General features: G+C 34.9%; 1 protein-coding gene across 4 annotated transcripts; it reads right to left on the bottom strand.

Moving 5' to 3' along the window:
* Nucleotides 1-161: 161 nt before the first annotated feature.
* On the bottom strand, nt 162-22,644 carry LOC130986762 (beta-galactosidase 9). Of its 4 annotated transcripts, none has more exons than XM_057910275.1 (19): nt 22,150-22,644; nt 20,504-20,599; nt 20,302-20,414; nt 18,611-18,677; nt 16,709-16,801; nt 16,220-16,363; nt 15,940-16,028; nt 15,353-15,458; nt 14,914-15,001; nt 14,649-14,770; nt 12,733-12,897; nt 11,641-11,873; nt 9,463-9,578; nt 8,889-8,986; nt 4,178-4,288; nt 3,135-3,245; nt 1,536-1,741; nt 1,015-1,363; nt 162-434 (listed from the first exon to the last, which is right to left on the bottom strand). In XM_057910275.1, exons 1-19 carry the CDS (start codon nt 22,321-22,323, stop codon nt 306-308), a joined length of 2,610 nt encoding a protein of 869 aa, XP_057766258.1. In that variant the 5' UTR covers nt 22,324-22,644; the 3' UTR covers nt 162-305. The 4 variants fall into 4 exon arrangements, with proteins under 4 accessions (XP_057766258.1, XP_057766260.1, XP_057766259.1 ...); XM_057910277.1 differs by having other exon boundaries at nt 22,134-22,596; XM_057910276.1 differs by having other exon boundaries at nt 12,823-12,897; nt 22,150-22,596.
* Between the last annotated feature and the right edge of the window lie 170 nt (nt 22,645-22,814).

Below are 22,814 nucleotides of genomic sequence, written 5' to 3'. Positions count from 1 at the left end.
TGCGGCTCTTCCATGCCATCCCACGTGCTTATTGCTCTGGTATATTTTTATTTCCATTTTTCTTTATAATTTTCATTTTATTTCTGGCGAATCCTAAACTAGGCTTTTGATGTAAATGGAAAAGATACCGAAACAATTATATCTAATTTACGAAAGGGACGAGTCCTAAACTAGCCTTTTAATTAATGTAAAATGTAAATAAACTCCTCTCAATACACAATATATGGGTATCACTAGAAAGCTATTTTCATGATGGTGCTATCAATTTGTCAATAGTTGAGATATGAAGTCGAAGAGGTGGCGGATCACATTAGAGAGGAAGATGGTGAGCATTTCATTTCAACGGATAAAGTCTTGACAACACCATGGCAAGGATCTCCTCCAAATGCGTCGTTTGATATATTTATCCAACAATTTTGTCTTCCCAAACAAGCCTGCATGTGAGTTTTAGTTATTAATTTAATCATCAGAATAAGTGATGCAGCGGCAGTGTGACATAAATACACGAATATCTTAGTTGATTCCAAGAATATAGAAAGCAAATGCATATACGAATATATTTGTTGATTTCAAGAATACAGAAAGCAAATACAGATATGAGAACACATGAGAAGGGGATGCAACCCCTGTTTCTTTTTATCAAAATCCAACTATGTAATTCAAAAACACAAAGCTCCTATTTATAGGTCTAACATCAAAAGTGCCAAGCCCATAAAACTACAAATTACTTAGAAAAGAAGTAAATAAAATAATTATATAAAACTACCAAAATTGAATAAGGGAGCCTGCGGCTCTCGCAGCTTCGTCTCCCCATCAATAACTAAGCAAAAGGATCAAGTGGAGCCTTGACACACTTATCTTACCATTCTTCAACAAGAGAAGAAATGGCAAGTAATGAAAATGCATCATAACAATTTACTCCAGAACACACACACATTCAGAGAACTATGTGACCATTTGGCTAATTGGCATATAATGAAGCAATGAGATGGGAAAAATAATTAACATGCATACCTGAGAGAGAACCGCATATGAATTGGGTGCGTGGCAATCGCCTCTAGAAAAATTTTGGCAGCTGCCTTGAGGAGTTCCATAGCTTGCAAACTTTATAGAGGATATTGTGTTTCCAGCATCGCAGTGCAAGTACAATTCAGGTGCCATATGATTCAGTAAAACAGTTCCATTTATGGTCTCTGGTAGAGACCAGGCATGTAGGGGAGGGGAATGATCCTCTGAGACCTTTCCACAGATGGTTTCTGTGTAATGCGCTTTGATGGAAATCTCGAAGGGGGTCTTTTCTGTCTCCTCAAAGATGATAAGAAGATTATTTGAAGCCTGAACCCATGATCGCGGTATGTGATACCTGTATATGAAGTCGACAAGTCAGCATAGCAATTGATGAAGTTTCGAGATTTAAAATGCCTTGATCCATAAATAAGCATCTAGAACATTGTATTTCATGGATTATAACTGAATTACCCAAAAATCCACCAGCTAGTTACAAACTGGATAATTGACACAGTTTGAAATAATACCAAGATTGAGTAGGTTCCCCGCAGTTTGTTAAACACTTGTTGGAATCGTAAGCACCACGATAATCGCATGTTTGACATCCATCTTTGGGAGCATATAACGTCCAATACCTTCCAATGTGGTGGCCATTGACCCATACCTGACCCTTCCCCAGACTACTCAAATCGATGGCAATGGGATCTGCTCCACCAGGGACATCAAAATATGTCTGGAAAAAAGGTAGGAACAGAAAATGACGAGGACCTTAAAATAGGTTCTACTAGACAAATAGATAGAAAAGAAACCGAAACTAATAGGATTTTTGATTGAACGAAGGACAATTCAGGAAATAACGAGAACTTAATTGAAGAACAAAAAACCAAAGAGGTCCTCAGGCAAAGCCTGCCCAGCTATAAAGTCGATAACTCAATAATGAAACCTGACCCTATGCAACTCAAATATAACATATAAAGACTTTAGCTCTCAGCCTATGCCAGAGTCCAATAAGCTAAGGACCTAACTTATTATACAAGAATAAATACGAAAGGGGATATTAAATCAAATCAATTCCAAGCGTCTTTTGTGTTCATGCTGCCTTGAACGTCCATGGTAGACTTTAAGCTCTATCAATTTTTCTTGGGGAATGTTCTGAGAGGATAATTTATTATGAAGGAGAACCTTATTCCCAGAGATCCCAAACTGATGCAGGACCATGGATTTGAAGAGATTTAATGTCCCTTTATATGAAGAAAAACTTGAGATGGCTTTAATGTATATATGGATAATTGCTGAACAAAACATGACTTTCGGAATTTGAAAGGCATTTTCTGTCTTTTTCCGTCAGACCTGAACCTGCCTTAACATCTTAGGCAAGATAAGTTCTAGTGAGAAATGAGCAATCTGTCTTACAGTCACACCATTGCATGGTCAAAGGCCAAATAAAACAAGAGAAATTAATAGTTAAGAGGGTGAAAATCATTAGCCCGATTCATGATATGCCACAATCCATGCTTTAGGATAGTAGATGATTGTTTTAAATTGTATTTGTGGAACTTCCTGAACATGTACTGCAATATTAAAACAAGTCATTTTCTTTTTTCCTCACTCACAAAAGAAGCCAACGTCTAACTGTTTTTATGTGAAACAAATGGAATGACTTTAAAATGAAAGTTTAGAAAAATAACTAGATAAAACCAACAGAATGTCAACTATGACAGCTGAAGAACTGCGTAGACAAAGAGAAGGAAAAAGGTAACGGTTATGAATTAAAATAATCATGTAGAGCATCGATTATCTTGTCTTGACAAGTTAGCACCTAGTAGCATTCGAATCCCCTAAAGGAAAATAAATTAGCATTGTGCCAACATTTATAGATTTTCTAGTGCTGTAACAGCTATCATGACCAACCATATGAGGAAAGAAGAATAGCAATTCAACCTTATGTCCTACAACTAGAAACTTGTTAAACTACTGCAATAAAAGAAACAGTAACAGAAAACAAATATTCTGCCGGTCATCACTTATGATAATCTGAGGTTATGTAATTTTTGCATACTCTCTTAAATATCTTGTGAGGAAATTAAGAAAACCAGCCATGTTGTGTGTAATGTCTAACTCAATACCTTGTACCAGGAAAATCTGGTTGCAGTCACATCAGGTGGCAATTCAGACCATTCTACAGTTCGCTTTTCATCAATGGCGTATATTTTTAAGTACTCTCCCTTTAGCCCAACCTGCAATCAAGTTATTACATTCAGCATCACTGGTTGTTTGCTTGTAGCTATGGAGGTACACTCCACGTGCAGTGAATATGATGGAATTCTAACTTCACGGATGGATGTCTTTTCTGAGTTTCATTAGTTAGTTCAAGGTCAAGCTTACAAGTAACTGTCCTTCCATGATGGGGACTTTATGCTGTCACCTACATAGGACTGCTATATAATTAATCAGGTCTTCAATTCACTTGTGAAACATGACGTCAAAAAGAAGGGTCAATACTAGTTCACAATAATTAACAACTTTTGATCATGAGAATATGTATGAAATAGTAAGACAGCAGGGATATGGACAAAAGTTTGTTTGGCAAAATTTCCAAGTTTCCACTTTCAGTTGGCTTCAAAACTCTTGCACACATATTACTGTCAGTAACCCATGCTGAGGAAAGCAACATTATGGATTAAGAGAAAAGGAAGTCGAAGGACCACATAAATCCATTTCTCAAAATGGTCAAGATATTAGCCATCAGCATAAAATAGGCTTAAACCATTACTAACTGCCTGCCTTACAAACCACTCACATAATTATCCCAGTATGATAGGGTAAAATTACTATTCACACTAAAAAACGTTTAATTCTCTATCGTATCCAAGCTTGCTGACCTACTTCATAAGTCAAGCCCATGAAAAAGCTCTACAATGGAGGCTCATGCATCTTCGATCTACAGAATTAAATAAAGCCCCTGAAATTCAACCTAGCCAATCCAATGTCATTCTGAGCCACTCCATTTCTAATGCCACAAATGTGGTTTGGTGCAAAAAATGCATTGCAAGAACAAACATCAAAATGCAAAATAAAATTGTGAAGAGACCATGTTAGTGTTTTTCAATATTTAACAAGTTACAACTTACAACATATGCAGCATAAATCAAAGACTGTGATCAGATACCTGATAAGTCCATTTAGATTCAGTAATAACAAGATCTCCATTTTTAAACCCAGATAGCTTTATTTGACCCCGGAAACCTGCACCATCCTTCTCAAGAAAAGCACCATAATTCTGAAGCGAGGCGGATTTTTGGAAGAAACAATAAAATAAAAAAATGCAGGATGTAAGTAGGATTCATGAGGAAAAAGTTGGCACGTAACATTAAGCAAGATGCATGCATCCTATTAGTTTTAACATGAAATGATAAAGATCCTATTATGTCAAATTGAGATTTACCTATATATCCAAAATGTTCAATAAGAATTTCTGTGTTTTCAAGTTATTTTCTAGTTGAGATTCCTTGCAACACATAATCAATGCATTACATCAAAATTCATCAAATTTGAATATTTTGGTTTGACATGCAGTTTAAAATCAAAGTAAAAAAGTAAAAGCTACAACAATCTCAGAAACAACATTTAAAGTTGTTGAAATTTATTAGTGTTACACTACTTACTTTAGGTCAAACTCAAGGAAAAGAATTTCAAGAAACTAGTGGGGTGGATGCAAATTCTTTATCATATATATAGTTGTATAAGTTATGCAAGAATTATTAGGTCTCATGAAAAATATAACTGGTAAATAGTTCTTTAAGCACATATATGATTATTACTTTATGTAATCTGACAATCTTCTGTATATCTTACTAAATATTCTAAAAGAACAGTTTCCACGTGTGAGACAGTAAAATAACTCAACTATGATTTTTTATTTTCATCATATATCATTCTAATTTTACCTAACTAAAAATTCTCTCTCTCTAACTAAAAATTCTCTCTTTAGCTTATAAGCTCAATTATCCAAACACTTTGACAACTTATAAGCTCTTAACGAACTACATCTTATAAGTTCTTGAAATATCTTATAAGCTCAGCTTATAAGCTCTTTAAAATAAGCTAGCCAAACACCCTCTAAGTAAATCAGTCAGCTCTAACTAAAACAATGTTGATTATCTATATAGCATAGGCTGCAATTATACTTAAGGTTTATATATACAGTTTAACATTTTCCATCAATCCTTTCATTCTCTATGCATGATCATTTTAGATTATTTATTCTAATTTCTCTAGCTTGAATATTATCAACCAAGTCAATAGGAAATTGACTCAAAGATGATATATCTACTAAACTGGTTGTATCATTTTATATTCTGATAGGTGGAGTTTCAAAAATGTAAACCAAGGTTGAAGTGAATTTTGATAACCATGAATTTATATTAATCCTGTAGCTACAATGCTCAAAATATTGAAATTCAATTCATATTTCTGTTCTACAAGATGTCCTAAACCAGAGAGTTCTGTTCCATATTTTAAATTTGCGGTGAAATAAATACATATAAAATCACTCAACTGTACACACTGGGCTGTTTTTAGTTGGCTTAAATGTAAAAGGAAATATACGTGATATTTTATAAATCTATGTATTAATGCATGTACATATAACAAGGATAATATAAGCTGTCCAAACAACTAGTGAAATAAGAAATATTTGTTAACAATTAATAAAATGTTATGGTGATAAGAATTGTAGAGAACATGCACAGAAATAATTATTCAATTCTTTTGAGATTAGTTACAGCTTCATTTTACTAAGTAATACTAAATCTCAAATCAAGAAATAGTCATCAACTAATGCTACATTTCTGACTAAAGGTGCTCAGGTAAAAGAACAATTCTCATAAATACCAAATTGGGTCAAAGATTTAAGGGATCAGTGAAAAAAAACACCTAAATGCTTATAGTGGGTCGCACATACACCCCTAAACATTGTTTGGGCGCAAAAAGGTCCAAACTACCAAATTAATGGTCCAATTAAACCCACGAATTGGACGGCCGTCAACGTACGTTAACATGCATTTTGGCTGTATCACTTTCCTGACCCAATCTCATCCATGTGAGTCCTTGGTCAACAAATATAGCCCATGCTCTAAGCTTTCAAAGCACTCTGCCAATAACATGATCTGATGTTGAATCAACCTCAAAATTCCAACTTCAAATCATGCAAGGGCATATACACACGAAAATCTTGCCACAAAACTTCTTCATCAATTACTTTGCCGTCCGACATCCAAACCATTAAATTGAAGGCACCATTAGAAAACCCATGTCGAGAGCTTTCTAATGATGCCCATATTTTTTTTGTATTTCTTGTCGAAGGCGGCTTGAAAACGGTCAGATGCATCACACACACAAGTTCACATATGTACATGACGTTTCCAACCAATTTCATGCTGCCTCTGGTGAGGATACTGAAAATATGGGTACCATTAGAAAAATTTTATCATATGCTTTCCGAAAATACCACCAATGATATCAGACGACAAAGCAATTCGATGGAGAAATTTTGTAGTGAGACTTTTCATAGCATGTGTCCTTGCATGTTTGAAGGTGGAATTTCGAGGCTGAATAGTCATCGGATCATGTAATTCACATAGAAATTTCATAGCCCAGGTGTGGGCTATATGGCCATGAGATCAATTTAGTTGACCGACGACAGGCGGGGATGAGACTGTATTGGGAACATGACAGTGAAAAAATTCATGTTTATGGACATTAATTACTGTCCAATTCAAGCGTTTAATTGCATCATTAGTTTGGCCCTTCGGACTTAGCTGCGCTAAAAAAAATTTAGAGGTGTATATGAGAGCACCTTAAAGTTGAGGGTATTTTTTGCACCTTATCAGAACATTTATCTATTGGTTTTTTACCTTTATATCTATATACTAATAGAAAAGAGCCTAAAGCATCTTAAGGCACAACTTGTGGATTACCTATTTTACCCCTATTATATATTTTATTTTAAAATTATTTTACATATTATATATTTATAAGAATATATTAATTCATTAGATATTACACTAAATCTATGTGATATATTTCTATAGCTATTGATAAAGCTTATAAATAAATATATCCATCCAATAAATTATCTAATAAAAGTAATGAATTAATAGATTTTTTTAAATAATAAATTATCAAATAAAATAATATTAATTACACGTACAACGTACGTTCTTTTTGCTAGTCATCATTAAAAGTAACAGAATTAATTAATATCAACCATGTTATATAATCAAAAGATGATGAAAATGCATTTTTTTTAATCTCTCAACTATTACGTTTTGTTCTCTTGCGGCCTTGAACTTTTATTTTTAGTTGCAAGTCTCTGAGGACCTCTATACCATCATTCTAGAAACAATCTTGCTAAAAAGTTCAATGAGTATAATTCATTCATTTGTGATGTTAAAAGCATGTGAGAAAACATATTTTAGTAAATGAGGTAAAAATTATACTAATGCCTAAATCAAACGCACTAAATAGTTGTTTAAAAGGTTCGTTCAATAGCTCACTGTAATGAAAATAAAAGTTCAAGAACTCAGTGCAAAACAATAACACATAACCTGACAACATAGGCACCAAAACATCAACATTGCCTATTAACTATTTATAAAATTACTTCATTTATCCCCAAGGGTGCATTCTCTTTGATTGCAAATTTATCATAAGAAAAGGAAAGATAAGAAAAGATATGAAAATTTTATCACATTATAATGGCCGTCACCTTTTTTATCTCATTTTCTCCAGGGTGGATAAAAAAGTTTATCCCACATTTTCGATGGTAAATTATTATCACATCAACAACCCATGATAATATTATAACAATTGGAGGGAAGAGGAGGGAAAAAGACCTGCCCACAAAAAAATTTCATCTATCCAGGGAAAACATGAGAATAGTGGGAAAAAGGTGAAAATATTCCATAAAAAAGAACGAACCCTAAAAGTAATTGTGTCATGAGGATAAATTTGATAGTCATCTTTTTTTAGAAAACCAATGTCATACAGTTCATCATTTGATGTTTTTATTCTTAGTTATTATTCCTTATTTTATTTAGTTATTTAGGGTTAAGTTCTTTGGGGTTAGAATAAAGAGATGGATCAGGCTTATGTGTGGGCTACTGGGCTCGAAGTTAAATACTTGGGCTTTGAGTTTTTAGGTCTTTACAGAGATGTTAGTGATTTAGGCTTAGGATCGTCGCTTCAGTAGTGTTTATGGGACAGCATCTGTTGTAGGCCTCTCAAGAGGAGTTTGGGACAGCATCTCGTTGTAGGGCCTCGCAAGAGAAGGATTTCTTTCTATTTCCTTGTTCATTATTTATCTCAATCACCCCTACTCTATCACAATATGCTAGAGTATATTATAGAGTGAAGGGATTAAGATAAATAAAGAACTATGAACAGAAAAGAAAACGAGTGAATGAACAAAGAAAACAGAAAGAAACCCTCCTCAAACGAGGCGCTACAGCAGAAGTTATCCCCAAAACAACGTAGTATCCCGAATGAATAAATCCTAGCTCAAAAACCCTATTTAAAGACCTCAAAACTTAAAGCCCGAGTAAATAATTGGAGCATAAACAAAAGCCTGATCCATCTTTTTATTCTAAACCCTATATAACTAATATAACTAAGAATAAAAACATCAAATGATGAACGATATTGGTAGTCTATATCCAGATATATACATACATACATATATATGGGCATGTGCATAGATATAAACATAGTTGGAACTTCAGTAAACAGATTATGTAGCTAAAATAGAAAATTCCTGTCTATTGTGAAAGTACTAGGACTGATGATCTTTAGCCATTGATAAGACAGGCAAAACAGATTACCTGCAAGCCCACTGTTTGAGATAACAGCAGGATATCATTATATCCTTCATTCAGGTCAACAGGCTGAGTTACATTTATCCATTCCCCTCTTGCACTACCTTGAGTTCCAAAAATTGCAAAATACAGCAAGAATAAATTATGTTAGCAATTCGAGTGGGAAAAAAAAAAAAAAAAAACCATTGAAGGAAGTGCAAATGAAGATTTATGTGGTATCAATTAGGCACAGCTGATGTTTGTCATGAAAATTGGAGAAAGCGTATCTAGTGCAGCAAATAATATGAAGATAAAATTTCTTAGCTAGAGCCATCATGCTAACTAGGCCTAGATTGTGATCACGATATGACTGATAGCATCTTAGGCAATGAAATATGCTAGTTAAGAAATTAAGACCTCCTAGTGCCATATCTAATTAACTACATCTTACACATGCACATACAGACACAATACATAGTCTAGTGATAAATTAATTTCTGAATGGCTTTCTAGTTTCCCTAAACTGATTCTAATCTTTCTGCCTACCAACTTTTGTGCTGAGAGAGAGAGAGAGAAACGAATTAGAAATAGAATAAAACACCTGTAAATTGTCCATTGACAAATATATAGACCAAATCACGCACGCTATCAATGGTAAGCACAGGACTGAGATGATTCTCCTCCCAAAATTGAATGTCCTCATTAGAAACATATATTCTGCGCTTCATGAGAGATTTATAAATACCACAAACCATATGACAAAGATCAATCAAAATCAGAAGTGAGACATAAAAACAAGACTAGAAAGCTTAATAACTAGCACACAACAGTAATTGCCTGGAAACGACAGCGTTAAAAAATGTCCATAGCCTGGCCAAGAACAGACCCAGCACGCGCAGGGGAGGGGGGTGTGGAGGGAGTAATTGTAATATAAAATGAAAAATACTGTATATAACTCCAAAACTAATTACAAGTTAATTATAATTATGATAATTGTTATATGTTATTGCTCCCTCTGTCCACCAAGAGTATGACACAATTGCCATTTCGGGCGTCCGCAAAGAGTATGTCACTTTCCTTTTTAAGACATTGTCCTATATATTTTCCTTATCATTTATCCTTGCAAATACCCATTATTTACAAAAAAAAAAAAAAAAACCACCCCTTATTCAATTTCAACCACTAATTTCAAATAATGGTGGGACCCTTTCTCCACTACATAAAACTCACCAACCATTTTATTAAATCTCGTGCCTAACTAAAGTGACATACTCTTGGCGGACAGAGGGAGTATAATTTAGCATTCAAAATTTTATAATATAATAAAATTACCTAATAACAGTTTAATATAAACTTAAACTTAATTTTGATAAAGAAAAGAAAGAGCATTAAAGTAAATATATTGTAAACTTAAACTTAACAGTTAATTTTGATAAGGAAAAGCGAGAGCAATTATATTTTACATATGAAAAGAGTTCCATTTATTAAAGAAAAATAATTAAATAATTAAAAAGATCAAGCTTTAGCTAGTAATTAGCAGTGAACTCTATAATCAAACTCGCATCTTTAGTTAGTAATTAGAAATGAACCCTATATAAAATGCACCTGTCATAAACAGTTCTAATGTCTATAAGCAATGGCCACTCAACAAGCTTATAATACATATCAGGCATTTTAATGAAAAAAAAACTAAGCTATTTAAAAGTTAGGCGGCTGAAGCTCATCCATATAGTCCCTCCATACCCAAGTGCATACCCATATTTCCTTTTTAGTCCGTCCCCGAAATACATACCCATTTCCTTCTTTGGTAAGGATAGCCCACACAACCCACTCAAAACAAAAGTGGGACCCCTATTCCACTCACACACACTCAACCAATTTCTTAAAACCCATGTCATTCTCAAACGGGTATGCACTTGGGGGGTGGAGGGAGAATTATTCAAGATACATAAAATAACTGAGGAAGTCCTAAGGCACCACGTTATAATCACATTACATCAATGGACCAGCTAAAAAAGAAAAAGTTTTAAGATCTTTCCTTCATCTCAATTGAGCATGAACTGGCTATGGATTGGCCATGCCCAAGTTATACACACACAACCCCCACAAAAAAAAAAAAAAAAACACCCGAGCATTGTAGCTCAGTGGTATTCCTCCCCTTTAGCAAGGGTGAGTGGCCTGGGTACGAATCCCAATGCCCCCAACTAAAAAAGAAAAGAAAAGAAAGAAAAAATGTTGGCATTATTTTGATGCCGCATAGTATGCTTGTGGATTTTGTGATGCCTCTCTAACCCTCATTTCCTTAATTACAATGCAAAGAGAGCTTTTGACTTTGTATGGACAGCATTATTAGTTCCTTATGTATTTAATTCGGTTGTGTTACTCATAGGCATCTTCATGGGCTCAACGCATTTGGTCAGTTCCTTGTTAGATAGCAAGGGACTTGATTTTGGCTTTGACATGTGCATCTCAATGCTTGGGCAGGGACAAAGTCATGTGAACTTTGTTTTCTGTATCGTGCTTCATATTCAGTTCCATATTTCAATTCTATGATGACGCTTTAAACTCTTTTACTCTATCATACTTTAGCTACTCTTTTTTGAGAAATAGAGGACCACAGTAAAATATGCGTAGAAGGTAGAGACACAATGAGAGTCTCAACTGAACAAACTCAGATCCTTGCGAAATAAGTTGATCGGAAATAGGTTTAAAAGGAGAACTATTGGCATTATATTTTGCGTAGCTTCACCCTTCTATGAGTTACAGTTAGATAACAAACCTGGTCGTATACCATAAGTAATCTGACTTGTCTTTTGTTACATTCAAATGCTCCAGAATGCCTTGATATGTGAAGTTGCTGGCACTCCAGACACCGATCGGCTCTTTAAAAATCTCCCAGGTTTTCGAAATATATTCAACTTCATACGGTGCCATCAATTTAAGAGGCAAAGGGTCATTTGGATAAGCAGTAGAATCAACTCCAACAGTCTTAATTGAAGTCTGCACACCAATCTGTTCCAAACATCAGAGTTAGAGCTCAGTTGCAAGGATGTAATAAATACTACATGTTTCTATGCTGATAATAACCAGGCAAATGCATATGGTGAATACTATCATGGTATTTTATGTAGAAACATCATGACCTTCCTTTCCTTACTTTTTCTTCATTGTATAGACATGGATATGATGCTAACTTTTCACTTATCAAGGGAAGTTGTGCTAATCTATGCTGTATCATACCAATTGTTTTTTTGTTGTACATATTTGTATCCTTAGGAGACGACAAGCCAAGTGTAACTGCAGTTTCAAGTAACAGTTCTAAGGCCACAAATTACTAAACACAAACTGTTATTCACCATAACAAAAGCCCACTTCTGGTTAGTATCAGTGTTTCCTTGATTACCTTCATCTGCATGCGGACTAAAATTAGCTTACACCTTAATTTCTCAGACTATGTCATGTCAGGCAGGGTTCATCATCACATAATTGAGCAGTATAGATGGTCAGCACAAATAGCTACTCCCATTATAGAAAAAATCAACAAGAACTAATGTCTTGTATACATTTCTTGATAGTAGAGGACATATTTAGTTGTGAAGTTAAAGTTTAAGAGCCAGGATGTTTGAAAAGCTTGAACCAAAGTTGACTTCACAATTAACAGAATCAAAAATAGCAAGAGGATGTATACATATTTCTTGTGTTCTAAGCTCTGAAAATTACTGTATACAGCAGATCAACGATATATTCCAGACAAGCTTATAGCCTATGGAAGGGTGGCATTCACATTTACATGCAGGAAAACAGCTTCAGATGTGCATAATACTGAAAAACCTCATCATGTAACAATGATATCAATAGGTACCTACCGTACCTTGGCGGTATTAAAGGCAACATTTTTGCAATCCGGCAAAATACTCACTGACCATGGAGGTAAAGTGTAAGCTTGTTTCTGGAATCTTACTATAGCAGAATTATGTTCATCAATATTAGCAAGAAACGCTGAGCACTTTTGTCCCTTATCCTGGTAGACATGTGCCTGAAAATAGTATATATGAGAGATGAAAATAGAGAAAGAAAAAAGGAAAAAGAATGAGAGTTTTCATTCCATTTAATTGAAGCATAAGAATACTAGTTTAGGAAAGGAAATGTATTTCACAACTGGCGCAAAATAGGTTCCCTATTTGTGGACTAATCCTTTTGGTCTTACTTTCAATGGGTGTTCAGCAATGAATTAACATGGAGAAAGTTTTGGTAAACAAATGGAGGTTCTCAAGATGCCCACTGAAATTTAATTTTATGTGTTCCTTCTATGTTTCTAAATAAGATGGTTACCCTATTTGTCAACCATTTTCGGAATCAAATAGTTGATGAAAAACCGTAACATGTCGAGAATTGGTAGAATATCTTCGAACTGTGTTGAAGCATCCAGTAAAAAAGAAACATAAATGATCTAATGGGCTACCCACTCTGAATTTCTTCCACCTTAAGGCCTAGCAAAAACTAATCTTCAAACTGCATCTGACTGTCAAGTAAAGAAGAAACGTCAATAAATTTATCATATCACCAGTCACTGCTAAGCTCTCTGGTTGATTTACTGAGAATAAGTTCGTTTTTCTTCTAGCCACCCTAACCAGTAATTAAAGATGTAATAACTGCAGCTTCTTGAGTAAAATTATGGATTGCAACTTATTGTTGAACAACTCATTTATCTCACTCGAGGCAAAAATCTGTTTGTAATGAAGAAACAATAACTAATGTCGATAGAATCTAGGGTGTTGGAAAACGAATAAGAGGGTGTTTGGCTAAGCTTATTTTAAAGAGCTTATAAGCTCTTGGAGCTTATAAGATGTTTCAAGAGCTTATAAGATGTAATTTTTAAAAGCTTATAAGTTGTCAAAGTGTTTGGATAATTGAGCTTATAAGCTAGAGAGAGAAAATATTTTTTTAGAGAGAGAAAATCGAAGAAAAATAAACTTGAATGATATATGATGAAAATAATAAATTATAGTTGAAAAATATTTGTAAAAAGATTGTTGCATATGAGATTATAAAAAAATAAGTTGGGGTAGAGGAACTTATTTTTTGGGGAGCTTATAAGCTCTTAGAGCTTATTTTTGGAGCTTACAAGCTGTTTAGGACCTTATTTTGCCAAACACTTTGAAGGAGCTTATAAGCTCCTAAACAACTTATAAGCTGTTTTGAGGAGCTTATAAGCTCAGCCAAACACCCTCTAAATCACGTACGAGAGAATGTAAAACAGCTGAACAGGAACTGGAATTGATAACTGAACCAAGCAAAGAAAAAATCCTAAGGCTTGCTAAGAGAAGTTCATCAGGCCAAAGCCTGCCCAAGCAGAAAATCTGCCACTCTTATGATGATTCTTAACAACTTTAACCCCACTACTCAAATAACAAAACGAACTATCTCACCAGAAACAAAAACCCAGCCAACCCTTTATCCTAACCCTAACTTCATCTATCATAGAAATATAAATTAGAAGATATGATCCCCTAAGAATTCGATCTATATCAAAGATGAAACAAAGCAAGATAAGAAAGGGATAAAACTATCAACAGAACAATTTCTCAGTGACATAATAGAATATACTATGAAATGCAAGACCATAATGCAATTTGACAGGATTTTGAGAATGCCTATGAGACAATAAGAAATTGACATAAAAATAAGAATGTAGAAACTGTTTGCTTCACCAAAAAATTCACAAGCAGAATATGTACAAGTTTTCACTTATCTGACTACACCAAGATTTATAAAGTAAATGCAGACCTCCTGCTTGGAACCCAATTTGATATACTTAGGTGTACGAACAGCAACAAGAGCAGGCTCGCAAAGCTTTATGGCAGCATGTAAATCTTTCAAGTGTCCCCATTTAGGCTGCCTAAGAAGTCCTGAGTAGTTATGAAACTAATAAGCAAAAAGAAGTCAAGTGAAGAAACGATGTATTTCCTTAATGGGAAATAATTATTCAGAGAGAACAAGACTTTTTTAATAAAGAGAACAAAGTTCGACATTATAAAGCACTAAAGCCTACCATATTCATCAAGTGGAGCATCATAATCATAGCTAGTTATATAATTTGGCCCTCCTGCACTTCGGCCAAAGTTTGTTCCACCAAAATACTAAAACGAGAAAACTGGGTTAAATTATTTCACCAATCAAAGTGATGTCATACAACTACAAAAATGTTGTATTAAACAACACAATAGTACATCAGAAGAATCTATAATGGTTTGATAATTACAAATAGGAAAGATAGATTTGAATTTTTGTCTCATGTGTGGTAACAAACTCAAGTGGAACATCCACATTATGTAAGTTCCAAATGCAAAAATTTTAATTTGGCATTCCCAAATTTCAACAGTATGAAATATTTCTTATTCTCAATGGCTATGAGCCTATGGCTCAGCATCTACGATTGCATCTTTAAAGGGACTGTTCAACCTAAAGACTAAAGGCGCATTTTAAAATACCATATAATAATTCTGAAAACTTCCCCCACGTTGGTAAAAGCGAGCGACTGCAAACGCAATGTCTTGTGCAGGGCGATGGGGAACTCTGTCACCCCAACAGGTATACCTTGAAATAAGGAAAAGAAATAGCACATCAATCTCAAGTATCGACAATTTACTATACAAGGACAAGGTCTTAATAAAAACTCAAAACAAATAGCTTTGAATAAAATTTGCAAGCAAAGATTCAGGATGAACTTTTGTTTCATGTATGAGTGAAAGGGACTAGAAAAGTTAGTGAAGGCTTATGAAGATCCTGCCCAATCAGGTTAAGAGACTTGCAGTATAGAGAAATTACAAATGTAAACACAAGACAGCATGCTTTCAAAACTTTGAACCAAGACAAAAAGCTGGATGATAACTCTTCCACCCTTAACTATGTTACGTTATTTTCACATCATATAATAATTATCGAATTTCTATGATGCTCCCACAAAATTACTTACAACTAGACAACTTGTAATCTCTTGTCCTGCATGCAATGTCAAAAAGATTTTCTCTCATCATTTTTGGTAAATGACAAACAATATCAAAGGGGGGCGCCATACCATCCATCCCATTCCTCAGTCCAAATAATTGGCTTGTTGTTGGAATTTGGCTTGAAACCATCACAATAGTATCCATTGCATGTATCAATCTGATAGGGCAAATAAACATAGTAAAGTGACTAACTAAGAAGGTTGGCCTAATTAGATAATCAAATGACAAAGTAAAATTTTATCTTTCAGCACGTAACAACCATTTGACTGCCACAGGCACAATCTATTTTTAATATATCATCTGACAATCCAGTTAAAAAGTAAATTATGCAATAAATCATGGATTTACTATATTATCTGGTGCATCAACTTGCTTGCACATGACCCATGGAACGCCAGCACCAAGTCCAACTGCCATTTTAGCAGCCCATCTCATATAGTCCTTTCCTTCAGAGCCATAAGAGCTTTCAATATTTCCATATTCATTTTCAATCTGCAAATAATAATAAAATTCAGTTCCATGCTACAATTTTCTTAGGATACAATCAAATACTTCCATTGTTTGAAAAATAAATAAGGGGATACAAAACTTAGGTACTGAAGCATCCAACAGAGGTGAAATAGCATATTTATTCATTCCTTCCATTCTAATTGTTTCTAGGACAAAAAAATAAATGAAACAAGAAGTTGGCAAACATTCAGCTAATGTAGTTGCAGATATTTTCTTTTCAACAAGTGCAAATAATTGGCATCAATATCCAAATGGAAATTGAATTACAAATACTATGCAAGCAATAACTTTGCCCATGTCAAGTGGCAGTAAAAAGCAATAGCATACCTGCAGCATAATTATTGGACCACCCTGCCACGAGAAAAGCGACTCCTCTCGCATCAAATCAACGATCTTTTTGACAAACCGCTCCATTTCTTCCTGGAGAAAACAAGACAAATGGTTAGACTTGGAGCCAAAACAAGGTATCAAAAGGCTAATACAGAGTACTATATGACAAAAGACAATACTGATTTCAAAGACATTAGGAAACTATTAAGTATATTAATAGTAACTTGCATAAGCATAATAAAATAGGTTCTCCCAAGAGTAAATACGCGTACTTATCTAAAGAGTTCCATAAGCAATGTATCTGAACAACATTAAAAGTTGCTTACTTAAAGAACAGGAAAATTCCCTCAATACAAATTTCATCTTTATCAGATCAACCCTAAGATAAAGGTTAACCTAGAATTATTCTCACCAACAGTCAAATCAACCAAATGAGGAAAGCACCAAGGATCCGCCATTCAGGTAGTAGAGTTGTTGATGGGGCCCAATATAAGAAGATGAAGATAGGATCAGCATTGGTGGTTATGGTGGATAGTGGGGTAAGCCACTGTTTTATTTCAAAAACGGCCGTAAAAAATATACAATTGACAGGACGCAAGAGCTGCCACTGATGGAGTCTATCCGAAGCTGAAGTTGCACCTCGGAGAACTGCTTTGAGGTGGATTGCTACATTTTGAGCTTGGCAGCATTGTTTTTATTCTGCCTGCCACTTGCTTAAATGGAAGAGTTTCCTTGTGTGATGCTTCCTCCAACAGCCTTCCATGGCAGAGAGGGTGAACCACAAGATACCCCTTAAACCAAGTGTCCACCTATCTCTGTGCAGCCTTATAGCTACAGTGTCGGGCTCAATGTAAATTGGTTTTGGGGTCGAACAAACACCGTCGTGACGTGCAGTTTGTTACTTTGTTTATGGTGGGGCAAAATGAATTTCAGAAACTTCACCCTATGAGCAGCACTCCCTGTTTAGTCGCACTTGCGCAAAATTGGTACTACGTATTAGGGGCCCCAATTGAGATGGTGTAGCATTTGCAATCAGTATCTTATTGTTAGCACTTGCCAGAATGGTCTCAGTTGCATCTGGTCTTCCATGTCTCGCAACTTTTCATTGGTGATCACTCCGTGGAAGAAGACTTGCTGAAGGAACGTTACTGACAAATTTCATGCCAAAGTGTATGCTGCGTAATCACAGGGGTTGATTGTAAGGGCAAGAATGAAAATCGAGTGACTTAAGTGGATGAGGCAGAATCCTTGGGCAGTTTCCTAACTTCAGCCTTGTGTCCTCAAAGCTGTTTGGAAGGAGGATAGGATCTTTTTTAGGAGAAAGAAGAGTGCAAGCACAGCTAATCTGGTTTTCTTACTATCTAGTTATTCTTTTTCTTTTATTGAATGGTTATTCAGGGTTTAATTAGTTAGGTCCCAGGCTCCTTTCTTGGGATTTTCTTGGTCTAGGAAATTATAGGGTTCCTCCTCCTCATGAGAGGCAGCATCTAGGATTTGGTTTCCTAATCAAAACGGCGCTGAACACTTGGGGAGAAGAAGAACAGATGTTACTTTGGTTTTGGTTATCAATACCATTCCTTTGAGTTCCTGTTAATTGGTTGTTTATTCTCCTGTACTCTAACATAAACCAAATTGGTTATAGCCACATTCATAAAGTGTATGGCATCAAAATTCCACCATGAACACAAATTTAAGATTTCCAACAAGATCAACTTGTGTTAGCAATTGATAAAACCATCAATATAAGCTATAGAAAAAGATAAATAATAAATCAATGTAACATATGAAACAAAAATAACACTACTATATATATGGTCTGCATGACGTTGACCTTAATCATGGTAATATCTAGCGACTTTAAAGTAGGACCAAAACATATATATTTCCCTCTTACAGAACCTTGAAGGGTGCATTGTCTGTTCGAAATTCAATACCAGGTACATCACGAAGCCATACAGGAAAGCCCCTACAAATAATTGAGACTCAAGAGGATGAGTTACACAAATACAGAAATAATATAATATAATATAATATGTTTAATCAGAAAAAGTGTTTCATTTGTTGCCCAAGGGGAGTAAAAGAATGTGCTATCTTTGTAAATTTTTCTATGATTTGAACCAGAGTCCTCATGCATGGGTTAGTATATTTATCCAAGTTGTTGAAAAGTTAGGGATGCAGAAGAGTAAATCTGATAATTCTATGGTCTATAAACGATCTTACGGTGATATTATCTATTAGTTGTGTACATGAATAATTTTGTGATTGAATCTGTGAAAGCCTTCCTCCACACTCAATTTAATACAAAGATTTGGAGATGCTGAAGTATTTTTCAGGTGTTAAGGTGAAGAGGAATAAGAAAGGAATTTTGTTATCTCAAAGAAAGTATTAAGTACGTGGTCGGCTTACTCTTGGAATCGAGAAAGTTATGGGCTAAACTGTGTAGCACTCCAATGGTTTCTAATATACAACTTATTAGTGACAAATATAAAAGATTGTTGCAAAGTTTAATTATCTTAGGGTGATACACATGTTGTGATATTAATTATCCTCTAAGTGGTAAGTTTGTATAAGTCATCACCGACTGTTGTCACTAGAAGGCAGTATCTTTTGTGTATAGTGAACATGGTCGTAACAAGATCAAAGATCTACTTCCAAGTTATTGGGTCTTTTTAGGAGGTAATTTGATATCGTGGGAAAGCAAGAAACAGTTTTGGTTTCACGCTCAAGTGCAAAGTCAAAATATAGAGCTATGGCCGAATCGGTTTGCTAGATAGTTGGATACACCAATTTCTTAATGAAGTGGATTTGAATGTCTCTATACCAGCTAAGTTCTGGTGTGATAATCATGATACACGTCACATTGCACAGAACCTGGTCTTCCACAAGTAAACCAAACATACTAAGATTAATTGTCGCTTTGTTCATGAGAAGATTCAATGGGGACTGATTTAATAGGATACTTGAGAACTAAAGACCAATTGGGAGACATTTTTCACAAAGGCTTTCAATGGGGTTTGGGTTGATCATCTACGTAACTAGCTAGCCTAGGCATGATTAATATCTATGCTCGAGCTTAAAGGGGAGAGTTAGATATTGTATATATGCATGGTAGTTTTTACATGGGCTTCATTATGTTGATTTACCTAGAACAGTTTTGATCTTTCTTGTCTACATACATACATAATTCAATAGATGAATACAGAAACATATGTTTTCCACATATTGTATTCAAATCAAATGTAGAGCTCTATCAAACCGGTATAAATAAACTAAAAGTCTAAAACCTCATTATATAACAAGTTATTAAAATTAGTTTAACTTATAAACAATTCTCCAGTGTTAAGCTAGTGGCCCTTATTAAAACTTAAGCAAGAGACGACTAAATAAATCATTCCTTATCACTTACTAGCTTATACAAATAGATATACTATTTAATGAAAGCTCTATGATCGGCCTACTACATTAGTGAATCTCAAAACTAATGAATGAGAATTATGATAAATAGTTTCTGCTCATGATTAGTATGAAAACATAAATCCTATACAAATAGTTACATGCATCAAGGAAAATTAAGCGAGGGAGAATCCAACCCGAAATTCCACTCTGCGCAGACATAAGGCCCTATACGGAGAAATAAATAAAGTCCACTGGCACCCACTTGCTTCACGAACTTTACAATATCATATCTTCCTTCAAAGACATACTGAAAAGCCAAGCCATATATCAAAGAACAATTAAGCAATGCCCATCAAATATAAGAAAGAGTGAGGAAAGAAAGTGCATAAACTATACCTGTTCCCTTACAGGCTCATGACCATTCCAAAATACATATGTTTCTATGATGTCTACTCCACCTTCCTTGCTCTTAGAAATCAAATCAGGCCACATCTAGAATATATTGAACAATCAGATGGAGACAAAAGTTTGTACAACAGTACAAGTACACAACATGTAAAAGATTGAAAGATTATCTTTGGAAGTTCACTGTTCATGTTATATGCCAACATAAGATAGTCAATAGAAGAAATTGACAAAGCAAAAATTAAGTCTTTTGAAGTATATATTTTGGACTAATGATCACAAAAAAATTAGCATAGAGCAATAAAAGACAATTTCTAAAGGCCCTAAGTGCTTGAGCCAAAAATTCGAGTCCAACCTAAAAAGCAAAAGAGACCAGTTACTGGACAAAGAACAATTATGAGGTGAAAGATTACATGTACCATAAAAAATGCACATTATGAATCAGTGATTCAAGTCTAGTTGAACTAGGTTAGACTATTCTTATTAAGTCCTAAATCTCATCTTCCAGCATGTTAATAACTTATCAGTTTGAAGCCTATGACATTTTTAACATGCATCCATGATCATTATCGTCCAAGTACTTGGATAGGCAAGTGGTGATCATTAGTACATAATACTTGTTATGTTTACTTACTATAGTGTGAAATGCCCTTTTCAACGTGATTAATTAGTAAGATATGAGCCCAATGCAGGCGGTGATCATTAGTACATAATACTTGTTATGTTTACTTACTATAGTGTGAAATGCCCTTTTCAACGTGATTAATTAGTAAGCTATGAGCCCAATGCAAGCCATGTGATCAATATTGATAGAGTAAAGGCGATTTGTTGCAAGAAAACAAATAAGAAATAATGAAATAACTCTCCTTTAACTGAGGCCACCAGTATAAGACCGTTTCAAACTCTGAATTGCAAAAGACAACTGACTCGCTAACTATCAGACAATATAAATAAAGATTACTAACCTTAATCCTAACAGGGGTCTGACTCCTAATCCTAAGCAGAAACTGAATCCTAACAGAAACAAATAACCACTAATAATAAATAACTAATAACTAAATGAAAGCACTAACTAAATAATTAAATCCACCAAAGCACGACTCCCTCGCTTGTAAACCATCCACGGACGCTAGCTAACAAATATGGGTTCAAAAGATACAATGTTTAAAATTATAATAACTCTCACGCTCTAATCTCTATAATAGTCCAAGATTCTCAAACTGGAATTGTACAAAAACCATCAGCACATCATCTAACTAAAAAGAAAGGAGATGTTTATATAATAGCCAATTTATTATATTCTTGAACGAGCGCATACATCCAGTGAACAAATAAACCCCATGTACTAGCTTAGGGGGCTTAGCTAATCTAGTTATAGTCTAGCAGGATGAGCATACCATTCACCCAACAACATCGTGAATAATCCGCATTTCTTTTTAGAAAATAATTGTGTTAGCAGCTCACAAATTGAACAAACAAAACCACAAAAGCTACTTAAATAAATTAAAGCACCATGCAGGAGAGAACTATTCACCTGAACGAGAACAGATACAATCTAGAGACATGAGAAAGAAATTAAGATGCGAATTTAACAACACAATTAAACTTAACTAAACAAAACCTAGCCAAGGAATTACTTCCGGTGTGGCCCTGGGATAGTGAATTCCGCCGGATATGAGCATCCGCCGCTTCCCGTCGATGATCATTGCCCTGCCGTCGTAGCTCACATTGAAGGGTTTGAAAAACTCTCCGGCAACAACCAGCAATTGCACGATCGATACCAACAGAAGCCGTTGAAATTTGAGCCCCATTTTTTCCCAATTGGACTTCACCGAGGAGCTGCCGTGATTAGGTACGATAACAACACAGTTTTATAAGTGAATTCAGAGGAAGGTCAGTGATGAAAACGACTCTTGCTATTTACAAATTCAGAAATGGTATAAAATCCCGCGGATATTCAAGTTAGCAGGAGTGTTTTTCTTTTTCACTGCATCGAGCAATTTCACTTCTGTCAGCTTGGTGGGCCATCGTTCCGGATAATGGTGCTGCCATTGGTTTCTTTCAACTCCTTCAATGTCAAGTCAACTTCACCTCAAAAATTTGAATCCAATAATTTTTATAAGAATTGGTCTATTAGTCTATATCCTATGAGATCAATATATGTATGTATTCAACCCTTATTTCGACCCGTTGATTGGCCCGACCCTGACCTCAAAGTATCTTTTTTCTTAGAGTTAAGGTGCAGATCCATCCTTAAAGTAGAGGCCCCTAGAGCGTTTATCCCCCATTCTCGACTCCCCCA

This window comes from Salvia miltiorrhiza, chromosome 5 (assembly GCF_028751815.1).
Source record: "Salvia miltiorrhiza cultivar Shanhuang (shh) chromosome 5, IMPLAD_Smil_shh, whole genome shotgun sequence".
Taxonomy (NCBI): domain Eukaryota; kingdom Viridiplantae; phylum Streptophyta; class Magnoliopsida; order Lamiales; family Lamiaceae; genus Salvia; species Salvia miltiorrhiza.
This window is presented reverse-complemented; position numbering and strand designations above follow the sequence as displayed.